Source organism: Lytechinus pictus, chromosome 6, assembly GCF_037042905.1.
Source record: "Lytechinus pictus isolate F3 Inbred chromosome 6, Lp3.0, whole genome shotgun sequence".
NCBI classification, from domain to species: Eukaryota; Metazoa; Echinodermata; class Echinoidea; order Temnopleuroida; family Toxopneustidae; genus Lytechinus; species Lytechinus pictus.
Window position 1 is genome coordinate 25,322,217 of NC_087250.1, and position 19,942 is coordinate 25,342,158.

At 40.9% G+C, this 19,942-nt stretch overlaps 1 protein-coding gene across 1 annotated transcript in view; it reads left to right on the forward strand.

The window, feature by feature from the left end:
- Positions 1 to 19,942, forward strand: part of LOC129263967 (inositol-3-phosphate synthase 1-A-like) — a 31,330-nt gene that overhangs the window by 2,077 nt on the left and 9,311 nt on the right. Inside the window, exons 2-7 of the mRNA XM_064101274.1 lie at positions 645 to 806; positions 1,260 to 1,389; positions 3,885 to 4,282; positions 5,323 to 5,565; positions 5,903 to 6,176; positions 7,011 to 7,149. Coding sequence (XP_063957344.1) covers positions 645 to 806; positions 1,260 to 1,389; positions 3,885 to 4,282; positions 5,323 to 5,565; positions 5,903 to 6,176; positions 7,011 to 7,149 — 1,346 coding nt within the window. The remainder of the gene's footprint in view (positions 1 to 644; positions 807 to 1,259; positions 1,390 to 3,884; positions 4,283 to 5,322; positions 5,566 to 5,902; positions 6,177 to 7,010; positions 7,150 to 19,942) is intronic.

A 19,942-nucleotide genomic window follows, 5' to 3' on the forward strand; every position in this document is an offset into this window, starting at 1 on the left:
CTGTCTAAACCATTCATACATCCAGATGGGCCTCGGCCTCAGCCCAGGCTCAGCCAGCAGCCCTCATGACATGTCATGACATGAGACTAAGAGGACTCACAATTCACAGCCCGGGGAGCGCATTCAGTATATATGTGTGGTGGGTATGTGCATGCCGCGGAGGCACTCACATTACCGTTCCAAGGCATAGCATTTTAAAAAAGAACACTGAACAAAGAAAGCCGTTCCAAAGCATAGCATTTTCTTATTTTTAAAAAGAAAAAAATCGCTACAATGAGTTGCATTTTTGGTGAAAAGTGGGCGACCACCGCCTCTGCGCAAGCGCACCCGTGCCGCCGGGCTAGCTGCATGCACGTATGCCAGTTACATAGGGATGCATATAAGTAATCACACACAGGCGGACCGTTAAGGACCCCCGTTTTCACAAACGTGTGTAGTTCCGAAGCCCATTTTGAAGACTCATTTTTACAATAAGCCCGTTCCAAAGCCCCCTTTTTTTTTTCTCGCGCGCGTCACATACCAAATACTTTTGTGGTCGAGTGACGGAGGAGAGGGTGCCAAAAAGCTTTCAAAATTTGACAACACGTGGGTGGAGCTGGGCCATAGTATCAAACTCGGCCATCTTTTTTATTTTATATTTTCAGGTGAAACCCATCGACGTCCAAATGAAGTTCAGAACGGGGAGAAAGGTTCCACGTCTGGGTGTGATGCTGGTGGGGTGGGGCGGGAACAATGGAAGCACCGTGACGGCAGCAGTCATCGCCAACAAGATGAAGATGTCATGGAGAACTAAAGAAGGAATTAGGGTAAGAAAAAACTTCAATATTAAAGCTAAATGAAAGTAGTTGCAGTAAAATGCTGATTTCATGAGAAAGTCTGTAAAACAAAGGTTAATTATTACTATGTCATCGTGGATCTAGATCTGGTACAGTTACATAAACTGAACTTTGTGAAATCATAAAATCTAAGCTGAAAAACGATCACACTGAAGATCGCCAACACAGATAGGCACACATGGGACAGTGTATATTATTATTGCTGGAATAAAGACCCGACGGAAGTGCACAAATCCGCGCTTATTTTGCTTATTTCTCAGCATTTACACAGTTTCTTCCAGATCCTTTGGCACATATTTTTCATTCATACAAACAGGCACTTGGGTAGTCATTATATTGGATTATGAAAAAATTCATTTTGAGATTGTTAAAAAAAATGCCAGATTTTGAAAGACTTCATTTTTTGTTTGTATTTCTTTGCAGCATGCAGACTACTTTGGGTCCTTGACTCAGGCATCAACACTAAACCTGGGATCTGGACCGGATGGGGATCTCAACATCCCATTCAAAGATATATTACCCATGGTGGACCCCAATGATATTGTCTTTGATGGTAAGTTTTAACTGTCATTACTTTGGAGCAATGTAGGAAATACACAAGGCAGACATTCCAACTGTTCCCTTTTGAAAGTATTTGTTCCTCTTTTTTGCTTTAAATACACCAATACTTTTTTTGTATGATTTGTTACTTAAAAAAAATAATTTCTGATTATGGAGTATATATGATACACAGCACGTGACACTTGTGCCAGTCCTACAGTCCCAGACCGGTAAAAATCACTGTCAGGCCAGTAACTTGTTGCATGAAAAGAACAAGTAAATTCTTGCCTACGAGCACATTTTTAAAAGGGTGAATTATCAAGTTTTCAAGTGGAGTCATTTCACATGTTTTTTCATCGATCTCACTACATCAGGCTGGTGATTGTGACGTTGAGACAAGTTTTTAAAAATAGTATTTTTTTGTAAAAAAATAACTTTTTTTTCCTTATAAGAATACCGGTACTTATTTTGGTTGTAGAAGGTTGGCTGGTCTGACGAGGGCGACCAGCGATTTTGCCCTAATCGCCCCTTAAATTCCACAAAATGCATGTTGTGGGGCGAGTCTAGAGAGAATGGTTGCCCCAAATCTTGCATTCTCTCAAAAACAGTATAGATTATTTAGAAAATCAAATTCTGGAAAATTGGCAGAATAATTATATTTGCATTTACAGTGTACTTTATAATTGCTTATTACCCCTAAAAAGTCACCCTTGAAATTAAAGAATAAGCCCCCCCCCCCCATCGGAAAAAAGATAGCCCCTAAAAATTATAATTATTTCCCACCTGTTGCCTGCTCTCGAGAATTTTCTCAAATAAAATGCTCTAGATCTATTTTACAGTGTAAGAAATAATAATGTTCATTCACAAGGGTTGCTTTATTATAGTATGTTTACAGATTGTAATGCTTTAGGACTCGTTGGCAGAATACTATATGATGATGGCTTTTTTAAATTTAATATTGACCTGACAAAATTGAAACAAAAACAAAGTCAGCTTGATAATGTGTCATCTTTGAATGTGATCTTGAGAAAACTTTTAACCAAACTACCCCCTAAATTAAGATAATTAAAGATAATATTTAAATTGTAAACAATGCAGTAAAAAAAACTTTTAAAAGTATATTTAGACTCTGGTCACTCATATTAGAAAAAATATTATTCACAAAAGAAATAGGGTCTGGCTGTGTTTACACATCTGCTATCAATAACAAATCTACACGATTTAATGAATCGTGATGTGCAGATAGTTTGGTGTGTAAACACGACAAGTGTAAAGTAAATATAATGAGCCATGATAAAGGCAATTATGATATCTTTGTTTGTTGTCTTCTGGTGTGAAGGTGATCTTCATGGCACTGTGAAGAATGGATTGTTTGTATAGTACAGTCGAACCCAAATTAGTGGCCGCCTTTCTATAGCAGCCACCTGCTTATAGTGACCACTAAAATTGCTTCCATGGAGGCAGATTGTGTGTACAGGAACATGCTGCCTATAGCAGCTGAAGGCCACATTCAGACCTGCTAACCAGTACGTTTTTGACGTATTTAGTACGTTTTTGCAACCAAACTACGGCAGTACATTTTTTCTTTAAAAAAATATGTTTTTGGAAGAAAAAAATTCGTAATTCATTGAGAAAAATCATCTCTATATGTCTCTATTTCATAAAACTTACACAAATATGGTTATTAGATCAATGTAATTTCAGGAAACTTGCTTTTTTTTTCAACCATTTTGTTAAAACCAGGGTGAGATATACACATGTTTCAATGTTTTTTTTAACATCTGCAAGAGCAGTGCACATTGTAGCTTGCATACAGCTTGAGCGCCGTGATGAGCGAGTGCGCCACACATTTTATTATGAAATACACTTTTTTGGGAAAAATACAGGGTTTTTTTATCACAGAATACAATTTTTCATTCCCAGAAGTTGGCAGGTCTGCACATTTTGTGTTTACCTTGGGTAGTCACTACAGATAGGTTTCACTAATTTTTTTTCAACGGAAGAAAAGTGAAGAAGTATTCCAACTAATTTCCAAGCAGGGTGCTCGGGGCGATTTTGCCCCCAAAATGCTGAAAAGAGCCCTGGGGCTGGGCCCGATTCATAAAGAGTCATAACTGTTGTAACTTTGCCATTATGGCAACTACAGGGCTCAGCAGCCAATCAAAATCAAGGTTGCCAACAGTTGCAAGTCCTTTATGTAGTAAGTGGTGAAAAGTAGCCCCCTGAAAAAAACAAAACATTTTTTTGCCTGTTTCCAAGAGAGATCTGAGTTGTGAAAATGTTATTCAATTGTAACAGAACAGACATCAACTGACACCACCTTCTAGATGTCTTATCCACCACTACTTCTCTGTCAGAATAACAAAATTTTAGCGACTCATGTAATTAAAGAGGAGAATCCGCCTTATTGTAAGGGAATATTCACTCACAAAGCTGTTAATCTTCCTCCATGTATTTTACCTAAATAGAAATGATTCTCTTTCACTCTCTCTCTCTCTCCCTGTTTAGGTTGGGACATTTCTCGCCTCAATCTTGCCGAAGCCATGGAACGGGCCCAGGTCCTGGACTGGAGTCTGCAGGAACAACTCCGCCCACACATGGCGACCCTCAAGCCCCGCCCGTCCGTCTATATCCCCGACTTCATCGCAGCCAACCAAGAGGACCGCGCCGACAATGTCCTCTCCGGAACGAAGTCGGAGCTCGTCGAGAAGCTCCGTGCCGACATCCGTGACTTTAAACAGAAGGTTGATAAGGTGATAGTGCTATGGACCGCGAACACAGAGAGGTTCTGTGATGTTGGTGAAGGACTGAACGTTACAGAGCACGCCCTCATGAGGTCAATAGAGACCAATGCTGCGGAGGTGTCGCCATCAACGCTATTTGCAGTAGCTTCAATATTAGAAGGGGTAAACAGGCCTTCAATTTTGATATTTTTAGGGCGAGGCTGCTTTTCCATTTAGGCATTTCTATACTTGTACAGCACAAATGTATTAGAAATAGAAGGGCAAAACAAATCCCGGAGGCCAATAAGAGAGGCATCAAAGTCGGTCAACGGGATATCTATGACAAGGGCCTTTAATGACCCTGATTTAACCCTAACTAAGCCAGGCTCTTTTGGTAGTTAAAGGGGAATCCAGCCTTGGTCATAAAATGTTGTGTTGGAAAGGAGATAAATAAATGAAACAGAATGGTGAAAGTTTGAAAGAAATCGGACTAGCAATAAGAAAGTTATGGCTACTTTAAAATTGAGATCCTTCAGACTATGTATTTCAAATTGGCAACTGGGTAAGTAAATTATGACAAGGGGCAAGGACAACTTTCCCATAGGCCATGTACTTAATTATTAGGGATTTGTGATTTTCTCCTAAGTAACCATTCCCCTGGGGCAGTAATCTAAATATAACCCGAGTAGTATATTGTTTTATATCCTCATAAAAGAAAAAAATTATTTGAAGTAAAACTTTTGAAAAAAAAAATGACATCTTAGCCATTTTATGTATTGGAGTACATGGATGAATAGTCCTTGCCTTACATCACTATGACATCACATATGTGGCAAATTTGAAGTCTCCATTTGTATAGTGATTACCTATATTTACAACTTTTAAAAATTCATAAATTTCTTATTGTTTGTCCGATATTGTTCAAACTTTCACTTATCAACTTGTGTGATTTTTCTTTTTCCTCTACCAAAAAGTTTTTTTTTGGGTTGGATCCCTTTTAATAAAGCCTGGGAGGTGTCTCCCAGGCTAGCCTTATGATCTTGGCTGTCAAACGTGTAATCGTGCCGATAATTGGCTCGCATGTTGTCCTTGGCATTATCTGCAAAATTTCATTTTCGTTTTTTTGAAAAAAATTTGATTCCATTTATCATGCTATTCAAAAGGGATGAATCATAAAAACTTGGATTCTTGTTGATATTGCTTATGTATCCTTCACGCTGCAGGTTGCATACATCAACGGCTCTCCACAGAACACCTTTGTACCGGGCGTCATTGAGATGGCAGAGAGACGAGGGGTGATGATTGGTGGAGACGACTTCAAGTCAGGACAGACCAAGATCAAATCTGTCCTGGTGGACTTTCTTGTTGGTGCAGGAATCAAGCCGGTGTCGATCGTCAGTTACAACCATCTTGGGAACAATGATGGCAAGAACTTATCAGCTCCTAAACAGTTCAGGTCAAAAGAGGCAAGTAAATAATATTAAGAATAACAGGCATTTGTACAGCGCCATCTATCTAGAAATTATCTTTTATTATTTCCATGCCTTAAACTTGAGCTACTTTCCAGCGTTCAGTGCAAAATCAAGGAATTAATCCTGCCCGGTACCCATTTACCTCACATGGGTGGAGTACAGTAAACCCATTGGCGATAACCCCCCCCCCCCCATTGAAAGACAAAATGCAGAACTATTAGACCATAACGTCCCCACAAGAAACTCTACTTTTGTTAAATCTTGGAATAGCAACAGATGGCGAGAGTCCTTGATTGCATGAATCAGAACATTTCATTTTTTTCTCTTTCAGATTTCTAAATCGAATGTCGTCGATGACGTGGTGGCATCCAACCCTATCCTCTACCCGGACGGCAAGAAACCCGACCACTGTGTCGTCATCAAGTACGTCCCTTACGTTGCAGACAGCAAGAGGGCGCTAGACGAATACACCTCCGAGATCATGATGGGCGGTAGGAACACTATATCACTCCACAATACCTGTGAAGATTCCCTCCTTGCCACCCCCATCATTTTGGACCTGGTTATTCTCACTGAGCTGTGCCAGAGAATAGAGTTCAAATCAGGTAAGTGTGACTGCAGAAGAGGTTTACGATACACCATGTGTGAAGTCCTGGAGGGGCTAAGACAAGAAAGGGGATAGAAATAGAGGTGAATTGGAAAGGCGAGAAAGTGGAGGTTTGAAAGTATAGTATTTTCTAAATGAATATAGTCCTTAAAATGACTGTAAACCAGAAGGAATGGAAAGTTGAGTAGTAGGCAGGCGTGAGTAAAAGTCTTGAGTAGGTGAGAGAAGGCTGGCTTTAGTCGGCGAATAGAGTAGTAGCAGGAGCAAGAGAGTAGACTCGACGTTTCGCGCAGGTTGACTTAACGTCTTCAGGAGTGTCAATTCAATATTTAGGAAGTCAGTTTTTAATCTTGTAAATCTTGAATCTTGAAAATTGCAAAGTATTATTTATTGGTAAATATGCACATAAATATTTACCAGCAGCACATGCTGAAAGGGTTAATTTACAAATAATCATAAAGTACAATATACAGATATAACAAAAGCTTATATAGTAAAAGCTTATATTTCTTTGTGGTCACAACATTTCACAAGTACAAATGTTTGCTTTATCAGCCAAATGAACATAGTTTTCCTTGATTTTGATTGGCTGAGAAGCACTGTTACGATGGTAACTGTCAGATAAAACAGGACATGTCAAATAAAGCGCCCGACAAGTCCTTTCATGAAACGGTGCACAGTTTTTATTTGGCTTGCTGGTGTTTTTAGTTTTTGTTTTTTTTTCCAAATTTTTTCAAGTGATTGTGTCTATCAGGGAAGGGGGGGGGGTCATTTTTAGTTATATTTTCAAGGCATTGATTTATGATTAACTTTCTTCTCTGTCCCCACACAGCTTGCCAAAGTGAATACCAACAATTCCACAGTGTACTTTCAATCTTGAGCTATTTATGTAAAGCACCCTTGGTTCCTAGTGGTACACCGCTCGTCAATGCTTTATTCAAACAGAGGGCTTGCATTGAAAACATTTTTAGGTAAGCAAAGCACCCTTGGTTCCTAGTGGTACACCGCTCGTCAATGCTTTATTCAAACAGAGGGCTTGCATTGAAAACATTTTTAGGTAAGCAAAGCACCATTGGTTCCTAGTGGTACACCGCTCGTCAATGCTTTATTCAAACAGAGGGCTTGCATTGAAAACATTTTTAGGTAAGCAAAGCACCCTTGGTTCCTAGTGGTACACCGCTCGTCAATGCTTTATTCAAACAGAGGGCTTGCATTGAAAACATTTTTAGGTAAGCAAAGCACCCTTGGTTCCTAGTGGTACACCGCTCGTCAATGCTTTATTCAAACAGAGGGCTTGCATTGAAAACATTTTTAGGTAAGCAAAGCACCATTGGTTCCTAGTGGTACACCGCTCGTCAATGCTTTATTCAAACAGAGGGCTTGCATTGAAAACATTTTTAGGTAAGCAAAGCACCCTTGGTTCCTAGTGGTACACCGCTCGTCAATGCTTTATTCAAACAGAGGGCTTGCATTGAAAACATTTTTAGGTAAGCAAAGCACCCTTGGTTCCTAGTGGTACACCGCTCGTCAATGCTTTATTCAAACAGAGGGCTTGCATTGAAAACATTTTTAGGTAAGCAAAGCACCCTTGGTTCCTAGTGGTACACCGCTCGTCAATGCTTTATTCAAACAGAGGGCTTGCATTGAAAACATTTTTAGGTAAGCAAAGCACCCTTGGTTCCTAGTGGTACACCGCTCGTCAATGCTTTATTCAAACAGAGGGCTTGCATTGAAAACATTTTTAGGTAAGCAAAGCACCCTTGGTTCCTAGTGGTACACCGCTCGTCAATGCTTTATTCAAACAGAGGGCTTGCATTGAAAACATTTTTAGGTAAGCAAAGCACCCTTGGTTCCTAGTGGTACACCGCTCGTCAATGCTTTATTCAAACAGAGGGCTTGCATTGAAAACATTTTTAGGTAAGCAAAGCACCCTTGGTTCCTAGTGGTACACCGCTCGTCAATGCTTTATTCAAACAGAGGGCTTGCATTGAAAACATTTTTAGGTAAGCAAAGCACCCTTGGTTCCTAGTGGTACACCGCTCGTCAATGCTTTATTCAAACAGAGGGCTTGCATTGAAAACATTTTTAGGTAAGCAAAGCACCCTTGGTTCCTAGTGGTACACCGCTCGTCAATGCTTTATTCAAACAGAGGGCTTGCATTGAAAACATTTTTAGGTAAGCAAAGCACCCTTGGTTCCTAGTGGTACACCGCTCGTCAATGCTTTATTCAAACAGAGGGCTTGCATTGAAAACATTTTTAGGTAAGCAAAGCACCCTTGGTTCCTAGTGGTACACCGCTCGTCAATGCTTTATTCAAACAGAGGGCTTGCATTGAAAACATTTTTAGGTAAGCAAAGCACCCTTGGTTCCTAGTGGTACACCGCTCGTCAATGCTTTATTCAAACAGAGGGCTTGCATTGAAAACATTTTTAGGTAAGCAAAGCACCCTTGGTTCCTAGTGGTACACCGCTCGTCAATGCTTTATTCAAACAGAGGGCTTGCATTGAAAACATTTTTAGGTAAGCAAAGCACCCTTGGTTCCTAGTGGTACACCGCTCGTCAATGCTTTATTCAAACAGAGGGCTTGCATTGAAAACATTTTTAGGTAAGCAAAGCACCCTTGGTTCCTAGTGGTACACCGCTCGTCAATGCTTTATTCAAACAGAGGGCTTGCATTGAAAACATTTTTAGGTAAGCAAAGCACCCTTGGTTCCTAGTGGTACACCGCTCGTCAATGCTTTATTCAAACAGAGGGCTTGCATTGAAAACATTTTTAGGTAAGCAAAGCACCCTTGGTTCCTAGTGGTACACCGCTCGTCAATGCTTTATTCAAACAGAGGGCTTGCATTGAAAACATTTTTAGGTAAGCAAAGCGCCCTTGGTTCCTAGTGGTACACCGCTCGTCAATGCTTTATTCAAACAGAGGGCTTGCATTGAAAACATTTTTAGGTAAGCAAAGCACCCTTGGTTCCTAGTGGTACACCGCTCGTCAATGCTTTATTCAAACAGAGGGCTTGCATTGAAAACATTTTTAGGTAAGCAAAGCACCCTTGGTTCCTAGTGGTACACCGCTCGTCAATGCTTTATTCAAACAGAGGGCTTGCATTGAAAACATATTTAGGTAAGCAAAGCACCCTTGGTTCCTAGTGGTACACCGCTCGTCAATGCTTTATTCAAACAGAGGGCTTGCATTGAAAACATTTTTAGGTAAGCAAAGCACCCTTGGTTCCTAGTGGTACACCGCTCGTCAATGCTTTATTCAAACAGAGGGCTTGCATTGAAAACATTTTTAGGTAAGCAAAGCACCCTTGGTTCCTAGTGGTACACCGCTCGTCAATGCTTTATTCAAACAGAGGGCTTGCATTGAAAACATTTTTAGGTAAGCAAAGCACCCTTGGTTCCTAGTGGTACACCGCTCGTCAATGCTTTATTCAAACAGAGGGCTTGCATTGAAAACATTTTTAGGTAAGCAAAGCACCCTTGGTTCCTAGTGGTACACCGCTCGTCAATGCTTTATTCAAACAGAGGGCTTGCATTGAAAACATTTTTAGGTAAGCAAAGCACCCTTGGTTCCTAGTGGTACACCGCTCGTCAATGCTTTATTCAAACAGAGGGCTTGCATTGAAAACATTTTTAGGTAAGCAAAGCACCCTTAGTTCCTAGTGGTACACCGCTCGTCAATGCTTTATTCAAACAGAGGGCTTGCATTGAAAACATTTTTAGGTAAGCAAAGCACCCTTGGTTCCTAGTGGTACACCGCTCGTTAATGCTTTATTCAAACAGAGGGCTTGCATTGAAAACATTTTTAGGTAAGCAAAGCGCCCTTGGTTCCTAGTGGTACACCGCTCGTCAATGCTTTATTCAAACAGAGGGCTTGCATTGAAAACATTTTTAGGTAAGCAAAGCACCCTTGGTTCCTAGTGGTACACCGCTCGTCAATGCTTTATTCAAACAGAGGGCTTGCATTGAAAACATTTTTAGGTAAGCAAAGCACCCTTGGTTCCTAGTGGTACACCGCTCGTCAATGCTTTATTCAAACAGAGGGCTTGCATTGAAAACATTTTTAGGTAAGCAAAGCACCCTTAGTTCCTCGTGGTACACCGCTCGTCAATGCTTTATTCAAACAGAGGGCTTGCATTGAAAACATTTTTAGGTAAGCAAAGCACCCTTGGTTCCTAGTGGTACACCGCTCGTCAATGCTTTATTCAAACAGAGGGCTTGCATTGAAAACATTTTTAGGTAAGCAAAGCGCCCTTAGTTCCTAGTGGTACACCGCTCGTCAATGCTTTATTCAAACAGAGGGCTTGCATTGAAAACATTTTTAGGTAAGCAAAGCACCCTTGGTTCCTAGTGGAACACCGCTCCTCAATGCTTTATTCAAACAGAGGGCTTGCATTGAAAACATTTTTAGGTAAGCAAAGCACCCTTGGTTCCTAGTGGTACACCGCTCGTCAATGCTTTATTCAAACAGAGGGCTTGCATTGAAAACATATTTAGGTAAGCAAAGCACCCTTAGTTCCTAAACGTACACCGCTCGTCAATGCTTTATTCAAACAGAGGGCTTGCATTGAAAACATTTTTAGGTAAGCAAAGCACCCTTGGTTCCTAGTGGTACACCACTCGTCAATGCTTTATTCAAACAGAGGGCTTGCATTGAAAACATTTTTAGGTAAGCAAAGCGCCCTTGGTTCCTAATGGTACACCGCTCGTCAATGCTTTATTCAAACAGAGGGCTTGCATTGAAAACATTTTTAGGTAAGCAAAGCACCCTTAGTTCCTAAACGTACACCGCTCGTCAATGCTTTATTCAAACAGAGGGCTTGCATTGAAAACATTTTTAGGTAAGCAAAGCACCCTTAGTTCCTAAACGTACACCACTCGTCAATGCTTCATTCAAACAGAGGGCTTGCATTGAAAATATTTTTAGGTGAGCAAAGCACCCTTAGTTCCTAGTGGTACACCGCTCGTCAATGCTTCATTCAAACAGAGGGCTTGCATTGAAAACATTTTTAGGTAAGCAAAGCACCCTTAGTTCCTAGTGGTACACCGCTCGTCAATGCTTTATTCAAACAGAGGGCTTGCATTGAAAACATTTTTAGGTAAGCAAAGCACCCTTAGTTCCTAGTGGTACACCGCTCGTCAATGCTTTATTCAAACAGAGGGCTTGCATTGAAAACATTTTTAGGTAAGCAAAGCACCCTTAGTTCCTAGTGGTACACCGCTCGTCAATGCTTTATTCAAACAGAGGGCTTGCATTGAAAACATTTTTAGGTAAGCAAAGCACCCTTAGTTCCTAGTGGTACACCGCTCGTCAATGCTTTATTCAAACAGAGGGCTTGCATTGAAAACATTTTTAGGTAAGCAAAGCACCCTTAGTTCCTAAACGTACACCACTCGTCAATGCTTCATTCAAACAGAGGGCTTGCATTGAAAATAATTTTAGGTAAGCAAAGCACCCTTAGTTCCTAAACGTACACCGCTCGTCAATGCTTCATTCAAACAGAGGGCTTGCATTGAAAACATTTTTAGGTAAGCAAAGCACCCTTAGTTCCTAGTGGTACACCGCTCGTCAATGCTTCATTCAAACAGAGGGCTTGCATTGAAAACATTTTTAGGTAAGCAAAGCACCCTTAGTTCTTAGTGGTACACCGCTCGTCAATGCTTTATTCAAACAGAGGGCTTGCATTGAAAACATTTTTAGGTAAGCAAAGCACCCTTAGTTCCTAGTGGTACACCGCTCGTCAATGCTTTATTCAAACAGAGGGCTTGCATTGAAAACATTTTTAGGTAAGCAAAGCACCCTTAGTTCCTAGTGGTACACCGCTCGTCAATGCTTTATTCAAACAGAGGGCTTGCATTGAAAACATTTTTAGCTAAGCAAAGCACCCTTAGTTCCTAGTGGTACACCGCTCGTCAATGCTTTATTCAAACAGAGGGCTTGCATTGAAAACATTTTTAGGTAAGCAAAGCACCCTTAGTTCCTAAACGTACACCACTCGTCAATGCTTCATTCAAACAGGGGGCTTGCATTGAAAATAATTTTAGGTAAGCAAAGCACCCTTAGTTCCTAAACGTACACCACTCGTCAATGCTTCATTCAAACAGAGGGCTTGCATTGAAAATAGTTTTAGGTAAGCAAAGCACCCTTAGTTCCTAGTGGTACACCGCTCGTCAATGCTTTATTCAAACAGAGGGCTTGCATTGAAAACATTTTTAGGTAAGCAAAGCGCCCTTAGTTCCTAAACGTACACCACTCGTCAATGCTTCATTCAAACAGAGGGCTTGCATTGAAAATAATTTTAGGTAAGCAAAGCACCCTTAGTTCCTAGTGGTACACCGCTCGTCAATGCTTTATTCAAACAGAGGGCTTGCATTGAAAACATTTTTAGGTAAGCAAAGCACCCTTAGTTCCTAGTGGTACACCGCTCGTCAATGCTTTATTCAAACAGAGGGCTTGCATTGAAAACATTTTTAGGTAAGCAAAGCACCCTTAGTTCCTAGTGGTACACCGCTCGTCAATGCTTTATTCAAACAGAGGGCTTGCATTGAAAACATTTTTAGGTAAGCAAAGCACCCTTAGTTCCTAAACGTACACCACTCGTCAATGCTTCATTCAAACAGAGGGCTTGCATTGAAAACATTTTTAGGTAAGCAAAGCACCCTTAGTTCCTAGTGGTACACCGCTCGTCAATGCTTTATTCAAACAGAGGGCTTGCATTGAAAACATTTTTAGGTAAGCAAAGCGCCCTTAGTTCCTAAACGTACACCGCTCGTCAATGCTTTATTCAAACAGAGGGCTTGCATTGAAAACATTTTTAGGTAAGCAAAGCGCCCTTAGTTCCTAAACGTACACCGCTCGTCAATGCTTTATTCAAACAGAGGGCTTGCATTGAAAACATTTTTAGGTAAGCAAAGCGCCCTTAGTTCCTAAACGTACACCGCTCGTCAATGCTTTATTCAAACAGAGGGCTTGCATTGAAAACATTTTTAGGTAAGCAAAGCGCCCTTAGTTCCTAAACGTACACCGCTCGTCAATGCTTTATTCAAACAGAGGGCTTGCATTGAAAACATTTTTAGGTAAGCAAAGCGCCCTTAGTTCCTAAACGTACACCACTCGTCAATGCTTTATTCAAACAGAGGGCTTGCATTGAAAATATTTTTAGGTAAGCAAAGCACCCTTTGTTCCTAAACGTACACCACTTGTCAATGCTTTATTCAAACAGAGGGCTTGCATTGAAAACATTTTTAGGTAAGCAAAGCACCCTTAGTTCCTAAACGTACACCACTCGTCAATGCTTCATTCAAACAGAGGGCTTGCATTGAAAACATTTTTAGGTAAGCAAAGCACCCTTGGTTCCTAGTGGTACACCACTCGTCAATGCTTTATTCAAACAGAGGGCTTGCATTGAAAACATTTTTAGGTAAGCAAAGCGCCCTTGGTTCCTAATGGTACACCGCTCGTCAATGCTTTATTCAAACAGAGGGCTTGCATTGAAAACATTTTTAGGTAAGCAAAGCACCCTTAGTTCCTAAACGTACACCGCTCGTCAATGCTTTATTCAAACAGAGGGCTTGCATTGAAAACATTTTTAGGTAAGCAAAGCACCCTTAGTTCCTAAACGTACACCACTCGTCAATGCTTCATTCAAACAGAGGGCTTGCATTGAAAATATTTTTAGGTAAGCAAAGCACCCTTAGTTCCTAGTGGTACACCGCTCGTCAATGCTTCATTCAAACAGAGGGCTTGCATTGAAAACATTTTTAGGTAAGCAAAGCACCCTTGGTTCCTAGTGGTACACCACTCGTCAATGCTTTATTCAAACAGAGGGCTTGCATTGAAAACATTTTTAGGTAAGCAAAGCGCCCTTGGTTCCTAATGGTACACCGCTCGTCAATGCTTTATTCAAACAGAGGGCTTGCATTGAAAACATTTTTAGGTAAGCAAAGCACCCTTAGTTCCTAAACGTACACCGCTCGTCAATGCTTTATTCAAACAGAGGGCTTGCATTGAAAACATTTTTAGGTAAGCAAAGCACCCTTAGTTCCTAAACGTACACCACTCGTCAATGCTTCATTCAAACAGAGGGCTTGCATTGAAAATATTTTTAGGTAAGCAAAGCACCCTTAGTTCCTAGTGGTACACCGCTCGTCAATGCTTCATTCAAACAGAGGGCTTGCATTGAAAACATTTTTAGGTAAGCAAAGCACCCTTAGTTCCTAGTGGTACACCGCTCGTCAATGCTTTATTCAAACAGAGGGCTTGCATTGAAAACATTTTTAGGTAAGCAAAGCACCCTTAGTTCCTAGTGGTACACCGCTCGTCAATGCTTTATTCAAACAGAGGGCTTGCATTGAAAACATTTTTAGGTAAGCAAAGCACCCTTAGTTCCTAGTGGTACACCGCTCGTCAATGCTTTATTCAAACAGAGGGCTTGCATTGAAAACATTTTTAGGTAAGCAAAGCACCCTTAGTTCCTAGTGGTACACCGCTCGTCAATGCTTTATTCAAACAGAGGGCTTGCATTGAAAACATTTTTAGGTAAGCAAAGCACCCTTAGTTCCTAAACGTACACCACTCGTCAATGCTTCATTCAAACAGAGGGCTTGCATTGAAAATAATTTTAGGTAAGCAAAGCACCCTTAGTTCCTAAACGTACACCGCTCGTCAATGCTTCATTCAAACAGAGGGCTTGCATTGAAAACATTTTTAGGTAAGCAAAGCACCCTTAGTTCCTAGTGGTACACCGCTCGTCAATGCTTCATTCAAACAGAGGGCTTGCATTGAAAACATTTTTAGGTAAGCAAAGAACCCTTAGTTCCTAGTGGTACACCGCTCGTCAATGCTTTATTCAAACAGAGGGCTTGCATTGAAAACATTTTTAGGTAAGCAAAGCACCCTTAGTTCCTAGTGGTACACCGCTCGTCAATGCTTTATTCAAACAGAGGGCTTGCATTGAAAACATTTTTAGGTAAGCAAAGCACCCTTAGTTCCTAGTGGTACACCGCTCGTCAATGCTTTATTCAAACAGAGGGCTTGCATTGAAAACATTTTTAGGTAAGCAAAGCACCCTTAGTTCCTAGTGGTACACCGCTCGTCAATGCTTTATTCAAACAGAGGGCTTGCATTGAAAACATTTTTAGGTAAGCAAAACACCCTTAGTTCCTAAACGTACACCACTCGTCAATGCTTCATTCAAACAGGGGGCTTGCATTGAAAATAATTTTAGGTAAGCAAAGCACCCTTAGTTCCTAAACGTACACCACTCGTCAATGCTTCATTCAAACAGAGGGCTTGCATTGAAAATAATTTTAGGTAAGCAAAGCACCCTTAGTTCCTAGTGGTACACCGCTCGTCAATGCTTTATTCAAACAGAGGGCTTGCATTGAAAACATTTTTAGGTAAGCAAAGCGCCCTTAGTTCCTAAACGTACACCACTCGTCAATGCTTCATTCAAACAGAGGGCTTGCATTGAAAATAATTTTAGGTAAGCAAAGCACCCTTAGTTCCTAGTGGTACACCGCTCGTCAATGCTTTATTCAAACAGAGGGCTTGCATTGAAAACATTTTTAGGTAAGCAAAGCACCCTTAGTTCCTAGTGGTACACCGCTCGTCAATGCTTTATTCAAACAGAGGGCTTGCATTGAAAACATTTTTAGGTAAGCAAAGCACCCTTAGTTCCTAGTGGTACACCGCTCGTCAATGCTTTATTCAAACAGAGGGCTTGCATTGAAAACATTTTTAGGTAAGCAAAGCGCCCTTAGTTCCTAAACGTACACCGCTCGTCAATGCTTTATTCAAACAGAGGGCTTGCATTGAAAACATTTTTAGGTAAGCAAAGCGCCCTTAGTTCCTAAACGTACACCGCTCGTCAATGCTTTATTCAAACAGAGGGCTTGCATTGAAAACATTTTTAGGTAAGCAAAGCGCCCTTAGTTCCTAAACGTACACCGCTCGTCAATGCTTTATTCAAACAGAGGGCTTGCATTGAAAACATTTTTAGGTAAGCAAAGCGCCCTTAGTTCCTAAACGTACACCGCTCGTCAATGCTTTATTCAAACAGAGGGCTTGCATTGAAAACATTTTTAGGTAAGCAAAGCGCCCTTAGTTCCTAAACGTACACCGCTCGTCAATGCTTTATTCAAACAGAGGGCTTGCATTGAAAACATTTTTAGGTAAGCAAAGCGCCCTTAGTTCCTAAACGTACACCACTCGTCAATGCTTTATTCAAACAGAGGGCTTGCATTGAAAATATTTTTAGGTAAGCAAAGCACCCTTTGTTCCTAAACGTACACCACTTGTTAATGCTTTATTCAAACAGAGGGCTTGCATTGAAAACATTTTTAGGTAAGCAAAGCACCCTTAGTTCCTAAACGTACACCACTCGTCAATGCTTCATTCAAACAGAGGGCTTGCATTGAAAACATTTTTAGGTAAGCAAAGCACCCTTGGTTCCTAGTGGTACACCACTCGTCAATGCTTTATTCAAACAGAGGGCTTGCATTGAAAACATTTTTAGGTAAGCAAAGCGCCCTTGGTTCCTAATGGTACACCGCTCGTCAATGCTTTATTCAAACAGAGGGCTTGCATTGAAAACATTTTTAGGTAAGCAAAGCACCCTTAGTTCCTAAACGTACACCGCTCGTCAATGCTTTATTCAAACAGAGGGCTTGCATTGAAAACATTTTTAGGTAAGCAAAGCACCCTTAGTTCCTAAACGTACACCACTCGTCAATGCTTCATTCAAACAGAGGGCTTGCATTGAAAATATTTTTAGGTAAGCAAAGCACCCTTAGTTCCTAGTGGTACACCGCTCGTCAATGCTTCATTCAAACAGAGGGCTTGCATTGAAAACATTTTTAGGTAAGCAAAGCACCCTTAGTTCCTAGTGGTACACCGCTCGTCAATGCTTTATTCAAACAGAGGGCTTGCATTGAAAACATTTTTAGGTAAGCAAAGCACCCTTAGTTCCTAGTGGTACACCGCTCGTCAATGCTTTATTCAAACAGAGGGCTTGCATTGAAAACATTTTTAGGTAAGCAAAGCACCCTTAGTTCCTAGTGGTACACCGCTCGTCAATGCTTTATTCAAACAGAGGGCTTGCATTGAAAACATTTTTAGGTAAGCAAAGCACCCTTAGTTCCTAGTGGTACACCGCTCGTCAATGCTTTATTCAAACAGAGGGCTTGCATTGAAAACATTTTTAGGTAAGCAAAGCACCCTTAGTTCCTAGTGGTACACCGCTCGTCAATGCTTTATTCAAACAGAGGGCTTGCATTGAAAACATTTTTAGGTAAGCAAAACACCCTTAGTTCCTAAACGTACACCACTCGTCAATGCTTCATTCAAACAGGGGGCTTGCATTGAAAATAATTTTAGGTAAGCAAAGCACCCTTAGTTCCTAAACGTACACCACTCGTCAATGCTTCATTCAAACAGAGGGCTTGCATTGAAAATAATTTTAGGTAAGCAAAGCACCCTTAGTTCCTAGTGGTACACCGCTCGTCAATGCTTTATTCAAACAGAGGGCTTGCATTGAAAACATTTTTAGGTAAGCAAAGCGCCCTTAGTTCCTAAACGTACACCACTCGTCAATGCTTCATTCAAACAGAGGGCTTGCATTGAAAATAATTTTAGGTAAGCAAAGCACCCTTAGTTCCTAGTGGTACACCGCTCGTCAATGCTTTATTCAAACAGAGGGCTTGCATTGAAAACATTTTTAGGTAAGCAAAGCACCCTTAGTTCCTAGTGGTACACCGCTCGTCAATGCTTTATTCAAACAGAGGGCTTGCATTGAAAACATTTTTAGGTAAGCAAAGCACCCTTAGTTCCTAGTGGTACACCGCTCGTCAATGCTTTATTCAAACAGAGGGCTTGCATTGAAAACATTTTTAGGTAAGCAAAGCGCCCTTAGTTCCTAAACGTACACCGCTCGTCAATGCTTTATTCAAACAGAGGGCTTGCATTGAAAACATTTTTAGGTAAGCAAAGCGCCCTTAGTTCCTAAACGTACACCGCTCGTCAATGCTTTATTCAAACAGAGGGCTTGCATTGAAAACATTTTTAGGTAAGCAAAGCGCCCTTAGTTCCTAAACGTACACCGCTCGTCAATGCTTTATTCAAACAGAGGGCTTGCATTGAAAACATTTTTAGGTAAGCAAAGCGCCCTTAGTTCCTAAACGTACACCGCTCGTCAATGCTTTATTCAAACAGAGGGCTTGCATTGAAAACATTTTTAGGTAAGCAAAGCGCCCTTAGTTCCTAAACGTACACCGCTCGTCAATGCTTTATTCAAACAGAGGGCTTGCATTGAAAACATTTTTAGGTAAGCAAAGCGCCCTTAGTTCCTAAACGTACACCACTCGTCAATGCTTTATTCAAACAGAGGGCTTGCATTGAAAATATTTTTAGGTAAGCAAAGCACCCTTTGTTCCTAAACGTACACCACTTGTTAATGCTTTATTCAAACAGAGGGCTTGCATTGAAAACATTTTTAGGTAAGCAAAGCACCCTTAGTTCCTAAACGTACACCACTCGTCAATGCTTCATTCAAACAGAGGGCTTGCATTGAAAACATTTTTAGGTAAGCAAAGCACCCTTGGTTCCTAGTGGTACACCACTCGTCAATGCTTTATTCAAACAGAGGGCTTGCATTGAAAACATTTTTAGGTAAGCAAAGCGCCCTTGGTTCCTAATGGTACACCGCTCGTCAATGCTTTATTCAAACAGAGGGCTTGCATTGAAAACATTTTTAGGTAAGCAAAGCACCCTTAGTTCCTAAACGTACACCGCTCGTCAATGCTTTATTCAAACAGAGGGCTTGCATTGAAAACATTTTTAGGTAAGCAAAGCACCCTTAGTTCCTAAACGTACACCACTCGTCAATGCTTCATTCAAACAGAGGGCTTGCATTGAAAATATTTTTAGGTAAGCAAAGCACCCTTAGTTCCTAGTGGTACACCGCTCGTCAATGCTTCATTCAAACAGAGGGCTTGCATTGAAAACATTTTTAGGTAAGCAAAGCACCCTTAGTTCCTAGTGGTACACCGCTCGTCAATGCTTTATTCAAACAGAGGGCTTGCATTGAAAACATTTTTAGGTAAGCAAAGCACCCTTAGTTCCTAGTGGTACACCGCTCGTCAATGCTTTATTCAAACAGAGGGCTTGCATTGAAAACATTTTTAGGTAAGCAAAGCACCCTTAGTTCCTAGTGGTACACCGCTCGTCAATGCTTTATTCAAACAGAGGGCTTGCATTGAAAACATTTTTAGGTAAGCAAAGCACCCTTAGTTCCTAGTGGTACACCGCTCGTCAATGCTTTATTCAAACAGAGGGCTTGCATTGAAAACATTTTTAGGTAAGCAAAGCACCCTTAGTTCCTAAACGTACACCACTCGTCAATGCTTCATTCAAACAGAGGGCTTGCATTGAAAATAATTTTAGGTAAGCAAAGCACCCTTAGTTCCTAAACGTACACCGCTCGTCAATGCTTCATTCAAACAGAGGGCTTGCATTGAAAACATTTTTAGGTAAGCAAAGCACCCTTAGTTCCTAGTGGTACACCGCTCGTCAATGCTTCATTCAAACAGAGGGCTTGCATTGAAAACATTTTTAGGTAAGCAAAGCACCCTTAGTTCCTAGTGGTACACCGCTCGTCAATGCTTTATTCAAACAGAGGGCTTGCATTGAAAACATTTTTAGGTAAGCAAAGCACCCTTAGTTCCTAGTGGTACACCGCTCGTCAATGCTTTATTCAAACAGAGGGC